A 19,774-nucleotide genomic window follows, 5' to 3' on the forward strand; every position below is an offset into this window, starting at 1 on the left:
CTCTGCCCATCTGCTGTCCCCTTAAACACATCCCTTCCTCTGGACCCACACTGAGGAATGGCCTCCCCAGTGAGCAACCAACATCACTAGAGCAAACCACTCTTTCAGGGGACAAGCCAGTGGGTGGAAAACATGCACAAAGACATTTATCTGCCTGGCAGAGGCAATAAAGCAGCAAAGAAACCACTGAGCCAGGAGATTTCCAAGAGAAAAACCTTTAAGTGGTTGTGTGTGGGTTCATTGCTCTGCTGCTGACTGATATCAGCCTCTTTGGGCTCAGAGAGATCCGYTTCATTTTAAAGGGAACGTTCCCCCAGGGATCTCATTAGCACCATCATGAAAGACAGAAAGGAACCGAAGGTTGTTAGGGGGGTGATGATGGGGAGGCAAACAGGACAGAAGCACTGTCAGAGAACATGTTTAGAAGCTGTATTTTCTTTTTCAAGCGCACACACACTTTTTCTGTAAGCAAATCTCACCTGGCATTGCAATCATGATCTGTGGGGTCAAATGTCTGTAGGTAAAAAACCCACAGCTAACAGGCACCCCGTGGAGGCAAGTGTGTTACAGTATCAGCCAGGTACAGAATTAAATCTTAATTTTCTCTCTGTAGGGCTGGGGCACACCGTGGTCACTCGAACAGTCTGTTTGGGATGGACAGCCATGCCTACACAGGGGCTGAATTTGGGCAGGACCAACGCTGAGCTGGGGTAAGGATGTAGGTCATCCTACATCCTTAAAAGCCTGGGAGGTATAAATTATCATGTTTGATGTCCCAGCAACAAACACAGCATCAGCCATCCCAAGCAGCTACATGGGGACCACAAATGCTCCTTAGGCAGTGCTGCCCTGCAGAGAGCAAGGTGCAAGGTCTGCTCTGGGTCAACTCTCTGTCGATTATCTGGTGTTGAAGGTGGTGCTTGGAGAACAATGTCTTTCTAGGAAAATCTCCTCTTTATGGAGTGAAAATGAAGCTTCAATGACAGAAACAAAGCAGTGTTGTGCTCACTTCTCCTGTGGCCCATCATGGCTACGTTCTGCCTGTGTTTGCTTCAAGAGGAACTGCAGGATATCATCTGAGAGCCCAGGTATCCTCCTCCTGTTTTCCAACAAGACTTCTCCTTCAGCYGCCTTTGAAAAGCAAGCAGAAGCGGGATGGTTTGGAAAGATCTTACATCCATCTCTGTTCAAGACCAACTGTGCCATTTGCAGGCAACGTGACACATATTTTGTTCCATCCTTTTGTTCCAGCTCTGAAATCTTCTGCRACAGACACCGTGAGGCAGCCTCGTAGGTCGGATCCTTTGTCTCTGGCTGCTTCTGGCAGTAGGTTTTGTAGAAGTGATCCAGAGATTCCCTGATGCCAGGATCTTCTGCACTGGCACGTTCATACACCCATGAGAGCTCAGCATCATTAAGTTCAGAGGGCTCACACAGCCCTGCTTTTGGGTAACATCTCACGTTTGCTTCTGCAGAGCCTTCAGCAGAACAGCCCGTGGGAGCTGCRGGTGATGGATTGCTCCCTCCTGCAAGCACAGGATCAATGAAACTCATTAGTCACCGGGTCATCCCTGTGGCAAAGTCTCCTTCTGTCCCCCTCCCACTGCAGTCTGGCAAAYGGGCCCTTTGCAGGAGCAAACCAAGAGCTGCCACAGAGCCTTTCTGCTCAGATTGGTGTAAGATGGACTGATTTGGGGACATCACAGTTGTCCCATCCTCAACACCCTGCAGTGATTGGACCTACTTAGTGGTAGAGACCTCCTGGTTCCTCTCAGTTACACTTCCATAGAGGTGGGGATTGGCATCTGCTGCTGCTGGAGATGACAACTGACCCACAGGGAAGCCTGCTGCACAGCTGAGACAGTTGTGCATCTGTTTCAGTTTTTCCCCTCATCCCTGGGTCTGATCCTTACCTTTTCATGGTTCTCAGTGTTACTCCTACAGCACAAAGTCCCCCAGCTTTCAGCCAGATTCACAGCCTCCAAACCAACATTGCTCTGGTGATTGCACAGAGTTGCAGAATGGGGACTCTGTSCTTCCCCATGAAAATCCCACTTTTGCAGCCCCACTGCACTAAATGCTCTCCCCACATCCTGATGGAATTTCTATGGATAAAATTTATATAAAAGCCAAGGGCTCATTCTTGCTTAGCTCTTCTCCTCCATCCTCACTSACCCCCATCTCTGGATAACAATCAGGACTGTGGTTTTCCCCTGCTCCARTGCAATCAAGGGAGATGTTTTGCCCCAATTAATCCAGCACAACAGAGACATTTGGCAGTGACAAGGCCAGGATGACCAGCAGGCTTCTCCAGCAGGAAGAKCCTCCATAAAGAGCCCTTGAGCTGGGCTCTGTCACCCAGGTAGGGCTGTGACTGCAATTTCCTCTCCAAGCCCACTGCACCACTTTGCCAAGCACCTGACTCACCGACAAGGAAATTTTCCAGGGCTCAGCCAGAGGCTGCACAGCCGTCATCTGCAAGTTACATAAGCAGGATGCAGGCAGAAAACAACTTGGCCTTTTCTAATTCTGTGAAATGCGAAGCAGAGCGCAGTCCTTCATTTTGGTAAGAGGAGACCATGTTCAAAGGGAATCTCAGTGTGGTGGCAGAAGGCTTTTTCTCTCCTGGTACACAAAGAGCCRCCCTTCCCTTCCTGAGCAGAGGCTCATTAAAACGAAATTATGATGCCTGTGCAGCCACACTGTAACTTGTCTCTTTCTTCCTATCCCTAYTTCCTATCTTTGATCTTTCTTTTCAAATTTCACTCCATCTCTGATTATGCAATTTTAAATAGAACTTTCCCTCCCCTTGCAATGTGTCACTTCCAATGCAGTACAAAGCAAAGCCTGGTGGCCTTCTTTTAACAGTGATCTTAGCCACCAGAAGAGCAAATCAGAGAATGGGTCCATTTTCCTCAGTGATCTCTCAGCCTATGCTAAGTTAGAACTGAAGCCTCATACATCTCTGATAATTCAATTAAATGGCACTTGCAYTCAGACTCCTGTGGCAATTGCAGACCCCTGTGTCGTGCTGGCTTTGTGCCACCTCCTGCTCATGGCCACATTTTTGTGACAGAGCAGCAGCTGCCTCCAGCTACAGACATCAAGCCTGCATGACTCGGGAAGTGAAAATTGCTGCTGGTTTCGTGTCGTCAGGGGAGACTTTTGCAATGCTGCTCTGCCTTCCTCCCACCATCTTAGTTTGGATATTAGGAAAAATTTCTTCACAGGAAGGGTTGTCAAGCACTGGAACAGGCTGCCCAGGGAAGTGRTTSAGTCACCATCTCTAGAGGTGTTTAAACAACGTGTAGRTGTGGCACTTGGGGACATGGTTCAGTGCTGGACTTGGCAGTGTGAGGTTTATGGTTGGACTCCATGWTTTTAAAKRTCWTTTCCAATTCCARTGATTCTCCTGCATTTTATTCCAAGGTCAGGATGGCCCATAAAGCAGACATYCTCTGTGGAAGCACAGTGACCAGTAAGAGTCTCAGGGGTATATTTGGGGGTTTCATTAGTCAGAACATACTCAGTTATTATCATTGGGAGAATTTTCTTTCAGAGTCAAATGCATGTATCTCAATTTTCCAGCAGTAGGCCCTATCCTCTTGGGTGGATTACTTTTCCAGGAAAGGGTTGGATCCAGCAGGGTTGGATGCCCCAGCTCTGTGAGTATTCAGAGCCAGGCTAAGTGAGGCCTTGAGCAACCTGGTCTGGGGAAAGGTGCCCCTGCACATGGCAGGGGGATTGGGACTACATGGTTTTTAAGGTTTATTCCATCCTCTGAGCATTCTATGATTCCATGACACAACAAGTTGGATGCAGGATTCCCAGAACCAACCTATACCTCACAAAGTCATGCCTTTCCTCTGCCTCCCTGACAATTTTCCAATACATTCTCAAACTGTGTGCTAAGACTGATGTTTGAAAACACACCCAAACCTTTTCCTCCCTAAAAGACATCAGTTAAGGCAGAGATCCTCCCTCCATACCCTCTAAAGAGCTGGTACTGCTGTTGAAAGGTGGAAATCTCCTGAATGATTTATAAACCACAGGGAACAAGCCCAGTAGCTGGATGCCTGCAGGGTCCAGAAAGAGCTTCTCAGCTGGGGCACACAAAGAGCACACAGGAACATGTTTTAAGCCAGCAAACATTGCTGCTAAAAGCAAAGAGAGCATTCAACTCATCAATCCCMTCGCCTCTCCATGCACCTGCAGCCCCCAGGAAAGCTGGGATTCTCTGCTAACACACAGCAGGGTTGCTTCAAAGCCTAGACCTCTCTAGACACCTCTCAGCAGCAGGAAAAATGTAGTTTTATGAATTACTTTGTAAAATCCCTCTATGGAGAATTTAACAACACAGCTGTCACACATCCTTATGTTGGCTTGGTCAATGCAAAGATGAGCAAAGTTGAAAACTTTCACTCTGCCTGCAACAGAATTTCATCACCGGAGAATCTGGTTCATTATTTTTAGCTATTTTCACTCATTTGAACTACTGAGTACTAAAGAAGGAAAAAAAAAAGCYGACAGAGAAGCCCCAAAAACCTTAAACAGTCATTATTAGTGTCTATTTCATTCTCACATGATGGATAATCATGAGTAAGAATGTATTTCATCTGCTCCTCCACTCCATACTAATTGAAGTTCAGCATTTGCAGCTAATTAGTAAAAGAGCTGGGGGCAGATAAAGGATATTCTTGTGTTTATAAACCTGCTGATGAAAATTTAAAAGCTCCATCTGGCACAGGCACACAACCCCACTGCCTGAAGCACATAACCAAATCCAGCTTTGAACCTGGGCCACTTTCAGCCAGGCAACAATGCAGCAATATTATTATTTACACTTAGACAAAATGCAGCTGTATAACTGTGTTTGAGCACTGTGAAGTTCTCACAGATTGTATTATTTTTCTTACTCCACCAACCTGTCAGAATCTACCTGGGGTGAGTGAAATCATCCACAAGAAAAGGTCCCTAATTTCATGATTGCCATGAAGTGCTGAAACAAGTAAACACAGATGCTGTCCCTGAGAGCTGCTCCAGCCCTCACATTGCTCCTAGAAAATCCCTTCTTGCCTCTCCACCAGACATGTCCATATGGCATGGGAAAGCTCAAGGAGAGGTGATACTACTTGGACTAGAGCAGAGTTCCCAACTGATGGCAAATCTTTGCCAACTCACATGAGTTCAGGGATGCATCCATCTGCACAGGAGGCAAGAGCAGGTCCCATGTCACACTGAACTCCYTACATGTGTTGAGCACTTGAGACAGCTGATGCATTGAAAAACATATTTTGGCTTTTTTTTTTTCTTTCCACCTGGCTGATTTCCAGTGGGAGTGCATGTATCATCATGAGAATGCAATTCCTCTCTGCTCAGGGAAGAAAGACGAAATTTTGGGAGAATTTGGCAGAAGCACTTTGGCCTGCCAGTAATCACACACCTGAGCAYGCAGAAATTGCACAGCTGGACATTTTGGGACCAAATTCCATTGCCCTTGCTTGCATTAGGAACACTTCCTCTGATTAAAAACTCATGTGAGCTGCTGATCACATTCCTTTACATGAGCTGAAATATATTTGCATTGTAAGGTTTTTATTACTAACATTTAAATTGGAATAGCACCACAAAGACACGTATCAAGAAAATAACTATCAGTCTGCTAAGCACTGCACAGACATCTATCAGTTTGAGTAAATGACAGATCCTAAAGCTTTTGGTGCACAGGATTGAAGAATTGTAGAGATTACGATTTCTTTGCCTTGCAGAAAACAGCTGTTGTCTTCCTGTGCAAAGGCAAAATGAAATTTCCAATGACATTATCATTCAAAAAGGCTGTTATAAGCAGWGCAAATTTGTTCCTTGAGGGTATTTAAATTGTGAACTGAAAGTGAAAATAAGAATGCAATAAGCCTTGCTACTTTGCTGTCTCCCTGATGACACACAAACACGGCTTTTTCCTGTTGTCATCTGCAGCAGGCTGTAGCTCACAAGATGGGATTTGTGACACTCTGCCTTACACGTGACATAACCAGCTATATTCCTCATCCTTCAGCCCACAGGAGAGGCACATGTGGCTGTGTCTGACTGCTGAGTGCTGGCCAAGAGCTTGGCAAGCTCTGTCAGGCTTGAGAAAGAGAGGGTGGGCAAAAGGCAGCAAGAAGGAAGGAATTTAGGGGCTGGAATAGAAAAGGGAGACAATGACAGAGGAATAGCACTGGGTATAACCCAGTACTGAGTCAGACTCTCTGTTTTCTACTTCTATCACATTTGTGGTGTGAAAACTTCTGGTGGGGGGGCTTTAATTTGCGTGGAACGAGACGTAAGCGGTTATTTTAAGGAAGCATAAAAACTCTTCCTTTTCAGCCTAACTCCCTTAGGAATCTGAAATTCAAGAAAAATCAAAAGGCTGGCAAACGGTGAAGTGCTCTTGAGCCACAATATGCAGGCACAGAGCATTCCCCCAGACACTCTTCCAAATGTCACACCGGTATTAAACCCTGCCCCACTCTGAGAGCTCACATCTGTGCCGTGCTTTTAATGCAGCTGGGAAACTCAGCTTGCAGAGGACACACTGGATTTAATAAACCACAGAGAAAGTCAGCTACAGTATGAACTACAAATTAACACTCCTTATCTGCTGAAGGCCAGGAGATAAACACCACTGCCATCTCACAGATCTGTCTCTAAGCAACMGGGCCCCACGGGCCAGGGCAATAGGTATGGGAAGAAGCAGGAGCAGACCATAAAAACCATCACTTACAGCTGTGCCCCAAGAGCCTGATGATGGTGATCCATCCTCAGCAYGGCCCCAGAGCAATGGGATTTGGATCTGTGAACAGCTGCTTTAAGTGCAACAGCATACAGGGAGTTTGTTGCAAAGATCACAGGTGTCTTTGAAGGGATGGGCAACAACGTAACACTGGGGTGCCTGAGATTTCATTTTCACTCATTCCCTTGGAGGAAACATTATTCTCATGATGTRTCATATCATAATTCTTCTAAAAATACAAACAGCAAAGCTAAGAACTCTTCAAATAGATACACTTAGAGTGGTTTGATTTACATGATTCTGTACCCAGTAAAAAAAGCTACAGCATCCTGTTTGTCTCAAGGCGTGATTTTAAAAACATTTCTTAAGACCTAAGGTTAAAGATTTTATTATCAAGAGTAACGTTTCTTTGAAACAAAAATAATAATTTAAAGATGTTTACACACCTGAAAACATTAACTGTCAATTAAAGCTATTATCCAGCAGATGAGGGCATCAAGGGGCCTTATTAAACTGCAAGTGTCTGCTGCTTTCCTGTTGTATACACAGCCTTGGGAGCTCAGCCACACTCACCATGTCTGTGTAGCACTAAAGGCACCAATTTCCCAAAGGAAACTCTTGAGGTTTGTTTTTAAGGCTCCTTGAGTTAATGGCTCAGTCTCTAATTAGGCATCAGGAGAGCACAGGGAAGTGACTGCAAGAACAGCACCACACAAGCTCTCATGCACAGACCCAGCAATGCTGTGCTACAGCACCCTCTCCTTCCCCACAGCCAAACATCCCAGTGGGCTCTCAAGCTCTGACAGACAGGATCCAGCACAAACATCCCCAAGCCAAGCCTCTGCTTTCCCTGTAGGCAAAAATCAGAACTGCCCACCCATGTCAAGTCTCTTACCACCATAACCACAGCACTGCTCTGCCCACAGGGAGGACTCATCATCTGAGTCAGATTCAGCTCTGTCTTCATGTGAGCAGGAGGAGTTTTTAGTAAAATGATGGATTTTGCCTTCTTTTAATCTGTAACTTGCAATATTGGTTTTATATACAYGGAATATCATTTAGCCCCAGATCATATTTCTCTTTAAGCTTATCCTATTTCAGAATAAAAGCAAAAGTCTGGTGCTTGAAACAGCWGAGAAACAATCCTGCCTTCCTGATTTTYGCAGTTCAAGATCTGTAAAACTTTYATGGAGGAAATCTGTGTYCTGTGGTGCCTGRAGAACCTTTCTCAYTTCAGTTACATTGCACAGCTGAAGCAAATGGTAGTTGCTTCTGTTCAAATTTTTTTCCTGCCTAGAAATTGTAAATTCCATTCTTGCCTATTCTATTTTTTTCCCCCAGCTAATTCCATAAAGAGTTAGCTCTTCATGAACTTTCTGACCCAAGAAGCATCTCCTAAGGAACTCTATTAGACTATGAGGGAAGAAACTCCACAATTCAGAAAAGGATTTTTGGTGCCCACCTCTTCAGCTAAGGACTGAGAAAGACCCTTGGGAACCTGAGGCATCCAAGGAGACCTCTCCTAGAGAAGAAGAGGGACTGAAGACCACAATCTTCCTAGTTTTAAGGTAAAATATAAGCAGGGAGAAATCCTTCCTATTTCTGGTAAGGTCACAAATGAATGATACTGAACTTTCAGACATTTTGCTCATGTTGTCATTCAGAACTGATGAAGYTGTGAGCTGAAATTAAAAGTGGACTTGAAAATTTAACTGGATGAGAATCACTGATCATAGCCAAGTCTAGCAAAGAAAAAAATGTGGAAGAGTTATTAAAATCCATTCTTGAGGGCTTTAACAAACCCCCTACTGGAGGCAAGAATGGGGCCCAACAGGCAGCACACTGAATGYTGCAAAYACCCCTTTGAGGATGGGGCTGACAYCAAAAGAGGAAAACCATCACTTATTCTGAAATACTCAATAATGGCCACTGGCAATGACAGGAAACAGCTCCAGATTACAAGGATTATTGAGTAAGACAATATCACTCTATTTGCAATTATTGAAAAGAAAACCCAAAGCAATATCCTTTCTTGATATATGAAATACTTTGTCTTTCATTCAGTTACATATTTTCAGGCATCAAGAGGACCACCAATCTCCAGCTAATGCCTTTGGCAAGAATAAGAATAAACAGACAGCTCTCACTGGAGATCAATTGCTCAAGTCTCACAATCAGTTTACAAAACTTCTACCTTCTGCACCTCCTTGGAGAATGAAATATTTCTCCGGGAAAAACAAGATATGATGCTATCCACACAGCTAATAGAAGGGGAAGAGCCTGCCATGATAGTGTTTATTTAGTGAGAAGAGATTAGAAGACTAATACAGCAAAATATTTGCTTTATTTACAGATACTATATACTACTTGTAAATACTTCTGAGAACAAGAGTTATGACCTACAATACTGTCATTACTCATCTTCATGGGAGGACCTGCACTTGCAGACCTGAATCCTGATGTGGAGTTGATGCCTGGCTACCACAGATCAAAGCTGTAAAACAGCTGCTGTGGGGRAAGGAAAATGCTCTAAAATCTGCAGAGGTAAAAAACTGGGTCAAATAAGGCAAATGAAGGTGAAAGCTGACTTAAAAACAACTTTMTCCAATTTTTACCCCCTCCAACCAGCACACTTGTATGTCTCTTAGTCAAGTGCATCTGTGTGGGTTTGTTCCAACTTTTTACCAGCTTACAATCAGGTTCAGATCCCAAATTGGTACACTGATTATCAGGAGTGCTGAATACACAGATGCTTTTACTAAATTTAAAAGAAGCCACAGAGATTTTAGTTCTTTGGAAAACAATCCCATCTAAGCTTTAACTTTACTAATTCTTCAGCAACAGATCACTGCAAGTGGAAAAWCAAGAGAGGTACCTTGTGGTTACCAGGTTTTTAAGATCCTGATTTTTCATTTCTGTTGAAGGCCAAAAGCATGTGTGGGAACACTGCAATAAATGCTTACAGATGGACTGAATCCCTCTAGATGGGAGTGAAACAGCTGAATGTGTGCAGTCTGTACCTCTTCAAATCAAGTCTTTACCTCCAGTCAGGATTGATCTTTCACAAAGAACAACAGAGAAACATTTGCAGAGATGGTTTACTGGATTTACCAGGAATAAGGTGGCTTTGAAATCGTGCTTCTTGTCTGTGTCATGCTCCTGAAAATATGCTGCATGTCAGACAAACACAGAAAGGCTTGCTCTTCTTTTAGAAGCAGGAATAGAAAAACAACAACAACAAAGAGATAATCTTAAAAAGCACAGGCAAATAGCAGGTGCAAAGATAAAGAAAATACTGATATTCTGGTGAAAATCTACAGGCAGAGTGAGGCATTTTCCCAGTCTCCCTGCAGGCCTGATGTGGCTGTGAGCAGTGAAGAGGCTGTRCAGAGATGTGCCAGCCTCCAGAAAGAGCAGATCCACATCCTCTCCAACCATGGGCGTTGTGAGATCACACAGCTTGGGGCTTTCTTCTTCTGCMTTGCCAATAGTACAATGTGCATCAGACATTGATTAAAAAATGAAAAAACAGACTGAAAAATAAGAATGGAAGCAAGATACCAATCTCCACCCATCAGCTTTCCACAGGCTAATAAATGAAATAGTCTGACACTGAAGAAATTGGTGTCAGACACACCAAAGAGTCATCAAGGAAATTTTCAAGGGACAGAAAACGCAAACTGAACAGACTCCAATGAAAAGCAAACAAGATATACAAGTTTAATAACTTGGGAGATATTTTCTCATCACCRGTCTGTGACATTTTGGCTTGGTACTTTAAAAGTACACTGAATAAACATTTGAGCCATCTACTTTTGCTGCAGTAATACTAAAAATCAAGTAATGAATAGAAGTTGGACCAGAGCAATAGGCACATTTATAGACTGTTGACAAATGCTGGAAGCCTGAAAACCTCAAGGGCTTTTGCTTAATTATCTATGTGCTGTTTTGGGAATCAYGGAAAACCTCTTCCATCAGAAGTTGATTGAGAGAAAAATGGGCTTTGAACAGAATTGTTTTACCATTTAAKCCATCAGCTTTCTGTAGGAATTGCTCTGTTGCTAATAAACCAAGCACCTGAAAACTGACATTGGAAATGGATATTGCTTAACAAGGATGTTGGGAGTGAATGCTCAGACACTGAATAGACTGCACTCCCGTACCCACCTTTTCATAGGTGATGCTATGGCTGTGATATTCTCTAGGATTCAGAGTGGATTGAGAAAACCTGAAGATAGAGCAAAGGGGAGAAGGTCCTTGAAAGGAGCACGACTTTAAAAGCTAAAAAGAAGACAAATCCCTAAGCAAGCAAGTCTCCATCCCCATCTCCTCACTTTGTCCTCTCAGCCAGTCACGAGAAAGGCTTGGCAATGCAGGCATTTCCCAGCTTTGCCCTCAAAGGGCAAACAGCACAAGGTTTCAGTCACTCCAGACTTATTTACATCCTTTACCTGACTCTAAAACCCTRTTAGTCCTGCTTTTTATGAACACTTCTTAGCCATGAGCAGATCTGGGTGCACTGCTCAGTTCTGCCCCAAATCAAACATTTCACCTGAATTAATTGTGGGCACAAAGCCGGGTCAACTATGAAGGCAAGAGAGAGCCCAAATCCTGTTTATAAAGCAAATAAAAGTTATGTTGCCCATCCCATATTATTATCCTGCAGCAGGATGGCTCTGCTAGGAGGCTGCACACATTCCATCAGGAAAGAGCCTGGTTGTGTGTGCAGCACTCACTCAGAGCTTTTTAGTAACTCCTTCAACTACTGACGAACTGTGGTTAGTGCTAGTTACTGCAACCAAATACTGGTGAACAGAAAAATTCATTAATTCCTGCAAAATAAGGTGAAACATTCTGAATCTTTCCAGCTGAAGTTTTGGGATTAGTCTTGAAAGCCTACTTAATAGGGTTTTTTAGGTCACAAGTGGAGAACGTGAAGACATAAGCAGTTAATTTGCATTCCATTACCTTGACAGCCTGCTTCCTTAATCTCTTTCATTTCCTCAYAAGCCTCTGAAAGCCTCAGCACCTTTGGAAGAGGACATCTCAGCACACAATATTGGAACCTGAGCCTGTAGCATACCAGAAAATGCTCATATTCAAAAGTGATTTGGATTGAATATTATTAAATTACAAAAAAGGTGGTTATTTGCATTTTCCATTAATTAATTTAAGTCAGGAAAGCTGTCAGAAAATAAAATTGACATTTAGGAGATCCCTCAGCTTCGAGGTTTTATGTTGATAGCACAAGAGTTTTTTATTCCCTGTATTCTGTAAACAAATAAATTCCCCACTTTTTCACATTCTTCCACTTCCCCTTGGCCACATCCACTGCTGAAGCTTAGTCATGATTTTTAAGACAAGGGGAAATGTATCTGATCTTTCCTTGAGCATGAAAAATGTTTAATGCATTAAGGGCACAAAAAAAATGGTGCCCTTGAGTAAGCAATTGAATCAGGATAAAATAAAGGTCACTGAGAATGAAAGTAAAACAAATACCTGCCTGCCTGCACGGAGGCTTAGTGCCTCTCTGCAGGTCCTGCCACTCATCCTTTGTAATAAAAATATTAGAGGCCAGTCTGCTGCAGCACAGTCTTGAAACAACTCACAGAGTCAGGTATTCACACAGAGGTGGAGACAAAAGGTGCATTTTAGTGACAAAGCACTTGTGATCTAATGCCAGAATCTAAGCACAAGCAGAGCACAAAGTGGAGTCATCCTAAAGAGGRCATGCAGGGTTAATCATGGACTGTGATCTCACTTCTTTCTAAGAGTGCATCATCACTGCCATGTACTATAGACTTCAAAAGACCTTGGGATTTTTGGGGATTTTTTTTTCAACCTTTGGCTCACCAGTGAAAGCTCATTCATGCTCCTGCCAAAGCATGAGTACCTGCACTCAGTGCCCACATCCCACTGCCTTTGAGAGATCAAAGTTCATTTCCTCAACTACAATATGGAATTCTTCCTCATGCTGCAAAAAAATTAATTTACAGGAAATGCAAAATAAATACAAATAATGGCATTTCTTATGATTGTACAAAGAACCCTAAGCTTTAAAATGCAATTTACATGAGAGGAGACAAMAAGATTTTGAACTCTTTAGCAAAAACCATCCCAAGAGAAAAAAGTCATTGAAAAGAAATTACATCATGGCGACAAGTAAATTATATTATAGACAGCTAGTTGTCCAACAGGAACACTTTGAACTGTGATAGACATCAAAATAAATCTAATTGCCCCTAWAAATCAGAGAATCTGTAGGTTTACAAAAAAAAAAAACAGGAAATGAGCTTTTAATTGTTTTTGTTGCAGACACAAAAAAAAAGACACTGATTAACTTACAGGGYTCAAGAGAGGTAATTATTTTGCAGCAGATGCATCTGTAAGAGCAATTCTGTGACAGCTCCAGATTTAATCTGCCTTTGTTTTATGAAGCCCATCTGCACAAATTACTTTTTACCTCAGTTTTCAGGTTTTGAGGTGAGCTCTGCTCAGACAGAATGCAAAACTCAATTACAGCCCAGTATCAGGCTTATACTGATGCTAGAGACACATGCTACAGACCAAATTTAATGAAAAGCCCCTAGCTGAAAACAGAATTTCATTTCCTTTTAAAAAAACCCAAACGCTCCCCAGCTTTGTAAAAATATTAAAAATATGATGAAAAAAGATGAACAGATTACAGAGCCCATATGAAAGGGAGAATATTTGAAAAGTTCCTTGCCAGGAARCAAGCTAGGAAGCACTTTAATAAAATACTCTCTTACAGCTAATGTGCTGTTTCATTCTCCAATATTACTCCGAGAGCAGAAYATCTAGGTAACAATATTCTGAAATACTTTAAATCCACAGACTTTTCAAAGTGTTTAGCAAGAGATGGGGTRTTATGGTGTCCTGAAGAAGAAAATCCACAGGAACACACTGGTCCCTCAGAAAGAAGCAGAAATAAMTGTTTTCAAATTGGCAATCAACGATGTTTTGCAGAAGGAAAACCCCAGACACATTACCAGATGTAACAGCTTCCAAAACAGCAGYGAAGCCTGATTATTTTCTCATGCAACAATCAAGAGAGGGAACCAGATTGCTGTAGCAAGTTAATAACTTACTGGCTGAGAAAAGCTACAGAGGTCTGTTTGGGAGGTGAGGAGAAAAGGAGGGCCCAGCTATTGCCTGGCAGGGCTTCAAAAAGCTTGGAAGGTTCAAGTAAATACCTTCACTGAGGCTGCTAAACCAAAGAAAGCCTCCTGTCTTCTCTCAAATTTGACCACCCCACTGTTTTGGGWTCACTCTTGCTCCAAGATCCTACAGGAACTAAGATGAGCAGGATCCTGTGGCACATAGAATTGTAATATTTCTAAGGAGGCCAAATCTGGTTCTAGCTGCAATTGTACAGCCCTGAAATAACGCATTTCTTTCCACAGCTTTGCTGCAAGAGCATTTGGTCAAGTTTGATCCCTACACATTTGTTTAGTACCAGTTTGGAAAGGCAAATTCTGGTTGTAGTCAACAGCTGAGACTTCTACCATCTCCTCTCTGAAGTATTTCCTTCTGAAATCTCTTACTTTTAAGAAGTGGTTAAACTGGTTGGTTTGTTTGATTACTTAACAGAAGGATCAAGAATGGGGAAACCATCAGTATAATCCCAAAAAGCACAGGGTGCCACACTTCAACACGCTGGCATCTAGAAACAACACAGTGGCTTTGTTCTGTGATAAAGAGAGAAAGATTTTGGCAAATTAAGGATGTAACCAAACAGTTTGTTAGACTGAAGCATTAAAACCAGCCACATGCACTTTTTCAAGATGGATTATTGCCTGAAAGACACCATTAGGTTTTATAWCCACTCATTGCATGATCAACCCCTCAGCAGCTGTAGAGATAGCATTCAATTAACCCATCATCAAAGGTTCATCCAGAAATATTTCATTGCCATTGTTAATAAAAGAGAAGTCCTGAAGAATTTAAGTGATYGACTATTTTGTGCACATATGTGGGAACAGCACAGGTAAACCCAGTATTTTGTTTTCTGCATGAAAAAATCTCATTTGCCAACAACACACAATCACCCTTTTTCACCACACGGTCTAACTCATCCTGATGGGTTTGCAGCTCACAGGTGCTAATTATGGAGCATGATGCTTTCATTATGAATATCAGATCCAACTATCAACCTCAGTTTTGCTTTCATCTTCTGCAAAAGAATGATTCCTTAAAATAAAAAAAAAAATCCCAGCTAGATGACATCAGAGATAAATCACTGCCTCCACTATCAGCAGGTTGTTGAAAGCAAATAGCAATAGGTAATTTCTTAGCAATGCCAACATATTTCCTTTCATATTCCAGAATTGCTGGGTTTAGGAATCCTAATATTTCCTTCCATTCAATCCAACCCAGGTATGAAACCCACTGGCACAAACTCAGTGTCTCAGACACTCTAGCTTCACTTCTAGCATGCTGTCACAGGCTCTCTGCAGATGATTCACACACACACAAATGCCACTGGACAAGTGCCTCATACAAAATAATAATTAGCAGCTATAACAAACATCCTACCACAAAGCACTGGTGCAGCACGAAATGGATCCTCTCCAGTTATTTTATTTTGCAGCTTCTGCTGCCTTCATTATATTTTAATTAAGACTGCATCAGGAGAAAAATTAACCTAGAAATAACCTCATTAGAYATCCAGAAGAGCAGCAATGTAGAGCAATGTTAAATTCAGCTGGGATTGCAGATGGTCGCTCTGTAAATCAGGTTCTGCTTCAATTCAGCATTTCAGCAGAAAGTTCATCTTTCAAGAAATTGCTACTGAATAGTAAAATATCATGAAACAGATCCCACGTGTGCTGCACCATGACAAGGAGGGGAGATGATAAATTTATTTGCAATCTTAATATATAATAACTGCTTAAATCATTGAATTCAAAATAAGTTTATGTTATGAATAGTACAGAAGGACTCAGGCTTGGCACTGGCTCAGCATAWTAAGGATGAGTATTCCTTAGGTCTGCACAAGTGTATTTTTGATGAATGCTATCTGTGGGTTATTCATCCACAAAGTAAAATACCACTGTAAAACTTACACAAATAAAACCTAACCCTAAGTCCTAAGTGGACTCCCAGAAAGTCTGTGCCCTCCTTCAACTCTGCCTTGCCTGCTTCTCTATTCCACCAATCCCCTCCTCCTTTTATTTTTGAGCATGTTATCCAAGAATTTATTTTCAAGTAACAGTRCTTAAGAGGTACAGATCAGTGAAGGCAGAAGTTTGATTCTATTGCCTGTCCTTTTCTTTGTCTTCCAACAGATAAAGAATCAACACTCAGATTCCTCTTGAGGTTTAAATTTAACTTTCAAAATAGGGAAAAAAAGTTTGYATCAKTCTTTGAGATAGAAATACACATATAAACCAGACCACTGTGAAAGTACCAAAGCTTCCATTCATCTAGAAGACATTCTAGTATATCTGTTTCCCCAGCTTACTCTTTTCTTTGTCTCCTATTTTCAGATTAAAAACAAATAAATAAACGAACAAATCCAACTAACTAACGAACCAAAAAAACCAAAAAAAACCCCACACACAAAACCCCAACACTTTTCCTATCAGGCATCGCAGCCTGTACCATGCTGAGACCTCTTTTAGTAATAACATGCATCTTGTTATTACTCAGAGCTGCATAGAACAGTCTGTAGGCACTTATGGAAGRTAGGAACACAAAGGGTTTATCTTCTTCAAAAACCCAAATAACTTTTGGAATAAGATAACCTCTCTGACACAGGCAGTGTTACTTTTATAAAATACAGTGAACTTGCCAAACTCAAGCCACCACKTGTGTTCACCTCTACCCAGAGGAAGCATAAGCAGAGCAGAGCCAGAAATCCCTGGGCAGACTGAAAAGAACAGCAAGCAGCACATGGCACAAAAGTCATTTGCTTGGCAGTGCTTATTGCAGCAATAAATAACCAGCTGCCTGCCACCCTTCACAGAGAAACCCTTAGCATGGAAGCTCACTGCAAAGGCAGCAGCACTGCTCAGCCTGACAGCATTCCATCTGTCTGGGAGGAGATTGCACAGGCACAGAGATGTGCATGCACAAGCCAGCCCAGAGGCTCAGCTACTACAGAATCCACAGCATAAAACACAAAGAAAGGGGGACAGTGGGGTGGGGGGTGTTAAACTCATGAAATGGAGGAAGAAATCAGACACAGGAGGGCTCCAAGACAAAACTTCATGTACTACAACCCACACTGATGCTGAATCACTGGCCTGTGTTGTTTTGTTTCAAAAAATCTTGGGGATGATGATGTGTGATGTATTTTATACTTGCAGTCTGCTAAGGGGCTATGACTCACTATTTTTCATCCTGCAGCCTCATCAGTTGCACATCAGCGAGCCCAGTGAAGTAAACCAGAGAAAAAAGGCAAGAAAAATGACGCCTGAATTAAGACAGAGAGAACTGATTTAAATTCAGTGCCAGATGCCCCATAGGTAAGTGATGATCAGGAGTCTGAGCTCTAAGGCTTTAGGAATATTTCAACTGGACACAATCCACGTGGTGTGGTACAAACCAGATGCTACAGAGAGGAAGCAAGGAGACRTTGAGAGCAGCACATGAATGTAAAGGAAAGCACTAAATAACTACACACAAATCCAGGAAAAACTCCACAATCCTGGGATTAATCCAAGCCACATCACTGCAGAGAGAAAGGACCWGCAATCAGGAGATGGTAATGGCAGGCAGCAATGCCAAATCCCACATCCTCAACTAGCATTGGAGCATCCTCTGCAACACTCCAGGCCCTGCATCCACCACTCAGGCACATGGAACAAAGGCATCCTGCCCACAGCCTCCTGCTCRGCTTACTCCAAACCTGCCATGGCAAAATTGGGTAGGAACAATTTGCATCCTTTCACAGCAGCAAGTCTGGCCTCTACACTAAGCAGCATCCTKGGAGCAGAGTGAGGAATACAGCTTCTCATTTAAACAGCACCAATAGAACTTTTTTGTTCTCCTCCCTGCCACTAGGCACAGAGGATTCCCTGAAATGTGTTTTTCTGTTGCCAGTTCACAGCAGCTCCTAAAGAAGCTTCAAATTCAGGGAATAAATTCAGAGGCAATAAGAGGCCATGGCAATTAGGGCAGATGTATCTTGTTTTCTGTTGCTGCATTTCAACAACCGCCAGTGCAGAGCCTTTTGGGTCCAATAAACTCCAGATGATTTTTCTTCCACACACTCACAGCTACATCTGAAAAAACATCTGAATGGCAGAGAGCTAAACATAAAGAAAGCTTCCCAGTGAAAACAAAAAAGTCAGGCTGTGCATAAATGATCATTAGTGCCTAAAATTAAGGTTCTCTAAGGTGTTTTGTGTATCAGGACAGGTGAATCTGATAAATTATGAGACAAAACCCCTACAGGCAGAATCAGACCTGGGGGAAAAAAAAAAAAAGAAGAAAAAAAAATCTTACTTACAGAGGAATGAAAACAAGAGGTTTTAGAGAGACTTTCTAATTTAGGGGTTGCATATAAATCTAACATGGATAAAACAATGCCATGAACATGAGTCCAGCCAACAAGAACAGCCACAGCCCTTTGCAGCTTTCCACAGTTATTTCAATTACTTAAGGATTCATGGCATGTACTTCCATTTCTCCCCAAGAAAAAATAAAGCATTTTGTGGAGGTGTTTCAGCTGTACAGCAGTTCCACACTCCAAAGTAAATAGAACAATTCATTCACACAGGAGAATGTCTCACAACTGCTATTACTGCATTATTGTARCACTCTGTTAGAAAAATGACTACCYTGGCTTACAGGCCTCAGGATTGCTTTGTAGCTTATCTTCTCYAGCTGTTAAGGAAAATTGAGAGTTTCACTAAAATTGTTTCCCACAAAAGATGCCTCTTTTCCTTAAAAGCAGAATGAAAACTGGCACAAGTCTAACCTGGACACTCTACAGAAAGATCTGCAGGAGCCACAGTCTGACCTCTCTGTGCTCYCATTCTGCACTGTGGTCTGTCCCTTGTGTAACTCTCTTTTAACACAAACTTCTTGCACAGTTTTAAAGCTAAAAACACATCCTAAAGGTTTTGTTTTTCTTTCYAAAGGAAACCAGTACTCCACAGTACTAAAATGACTTTTTTTTTTTGCCTCTCAACTTTTCAAACACTGAGCACTGACTGTTCACACACACATTGAAATCTGGTTCATATTATCCTTGTTTAGGCACAAGTACACACAAATTCACCAMCACAACAGGAAAGCAGGGGAGTTCTCCCAGCACTGTGCTTGGTGAAATAGTTTACAGACACCTGGACCCAAGATAACACAAATTCCCTAATCAATAGTCAATTCTCAGTGGTAAGAAGCACCTATGGAAGGTTATTGAGGATTTCAGCACATAAAAATGTGACTTGCCTGAAAAAGAAGAAATGTACTGAAGTTAATATGGTAACCCAAGGTGATGGGTAAATAGAGGTGTCATTGCTATCCATCTTCCCTTCCAGCCCCACAATTATATCAGGGACTGTTCCCAGAGCTCCCAAGTTTCAAAAGAATGACAAAGTTAACTAAAACCTTTTAGCTAGTGATTAAACAACAAAACCCCTTTTGCACAGGATTTCTGGCCTCTCCCTCAAGATGACAGTTTAATTTCCTCTTTCCTTTGTTGAATCCTGCACTTTGATTGAACCCATAGCCATTCTATTGGCACTTCAGCACCTTTGCACAGAGGCACAATGATGCTAAAAGGAACAGAGGAGCAGAAGCAGATGAGGATCTCTACAGGATCAGCTCATCCTTTCAAATCTGATTGTAACAAGGAAATGGCTCAAAGCCAGCACCTGAGTGAGAAGCATCTGGGCAAGATGGCACTGAGGAGTCCAAACAAGGCATTTATCTCTTTYGGAAAAGAATGGAACTGGAAGAATTTCCACTACAGCTTTGCACTAAAATAACTGCCCCAGGAAAACCAGAATCTCTGATCTGCTTGCCTGGATT

The 19,774-nt window shown here is 42.3% G+C and overlaps 1 protein-coding gene across 2 annotated transcripts in view; it reads right to left on the minus strand.

The window, feature by feature from the left end:
- Nucleotides 1–19,774, minus strand: part of SHLD1 (shieldin complex subunit 1) — a 34,394-nt gene that overhangs the window by 3,948 nt on the left and 10,672 nt on the right. Inside the window, exon 4 of one of the 2 annotated variants that reach the window (XR_008966502.1) lies at nucleotides 480–1,526. Coding sequence is in view for 1 of the 2 variants with exons in the window: in XM_057384267.1 (XP_057240250.1) it covers nucleotides 1,006–1,526 (521 nt within the window). In the remaining variant the exon portion in view is untranslated. Of the gene's footprint in view, nucleotides 1–6; nucleotides 1,527–19,774 lie in introns of those variants that run through there. The other variant, XM_057384267.1, reaches the window with a different exon arrangement.

Source organism: Malurus melanocephalus, unplaced genomic scaffold, assembly GCF_030028575.1.
Source record: "Malurus melanocephalus ecotype Western Australia unplaced genomic scaffold, MMel_1.1 scaffold_695, whole genome shotgun sequence".
NCBI lineage: Eukaryota > Metazoa > Chordata > Aves > Passeriformes > Maluridae > Malurus > Malurus melanocephalus.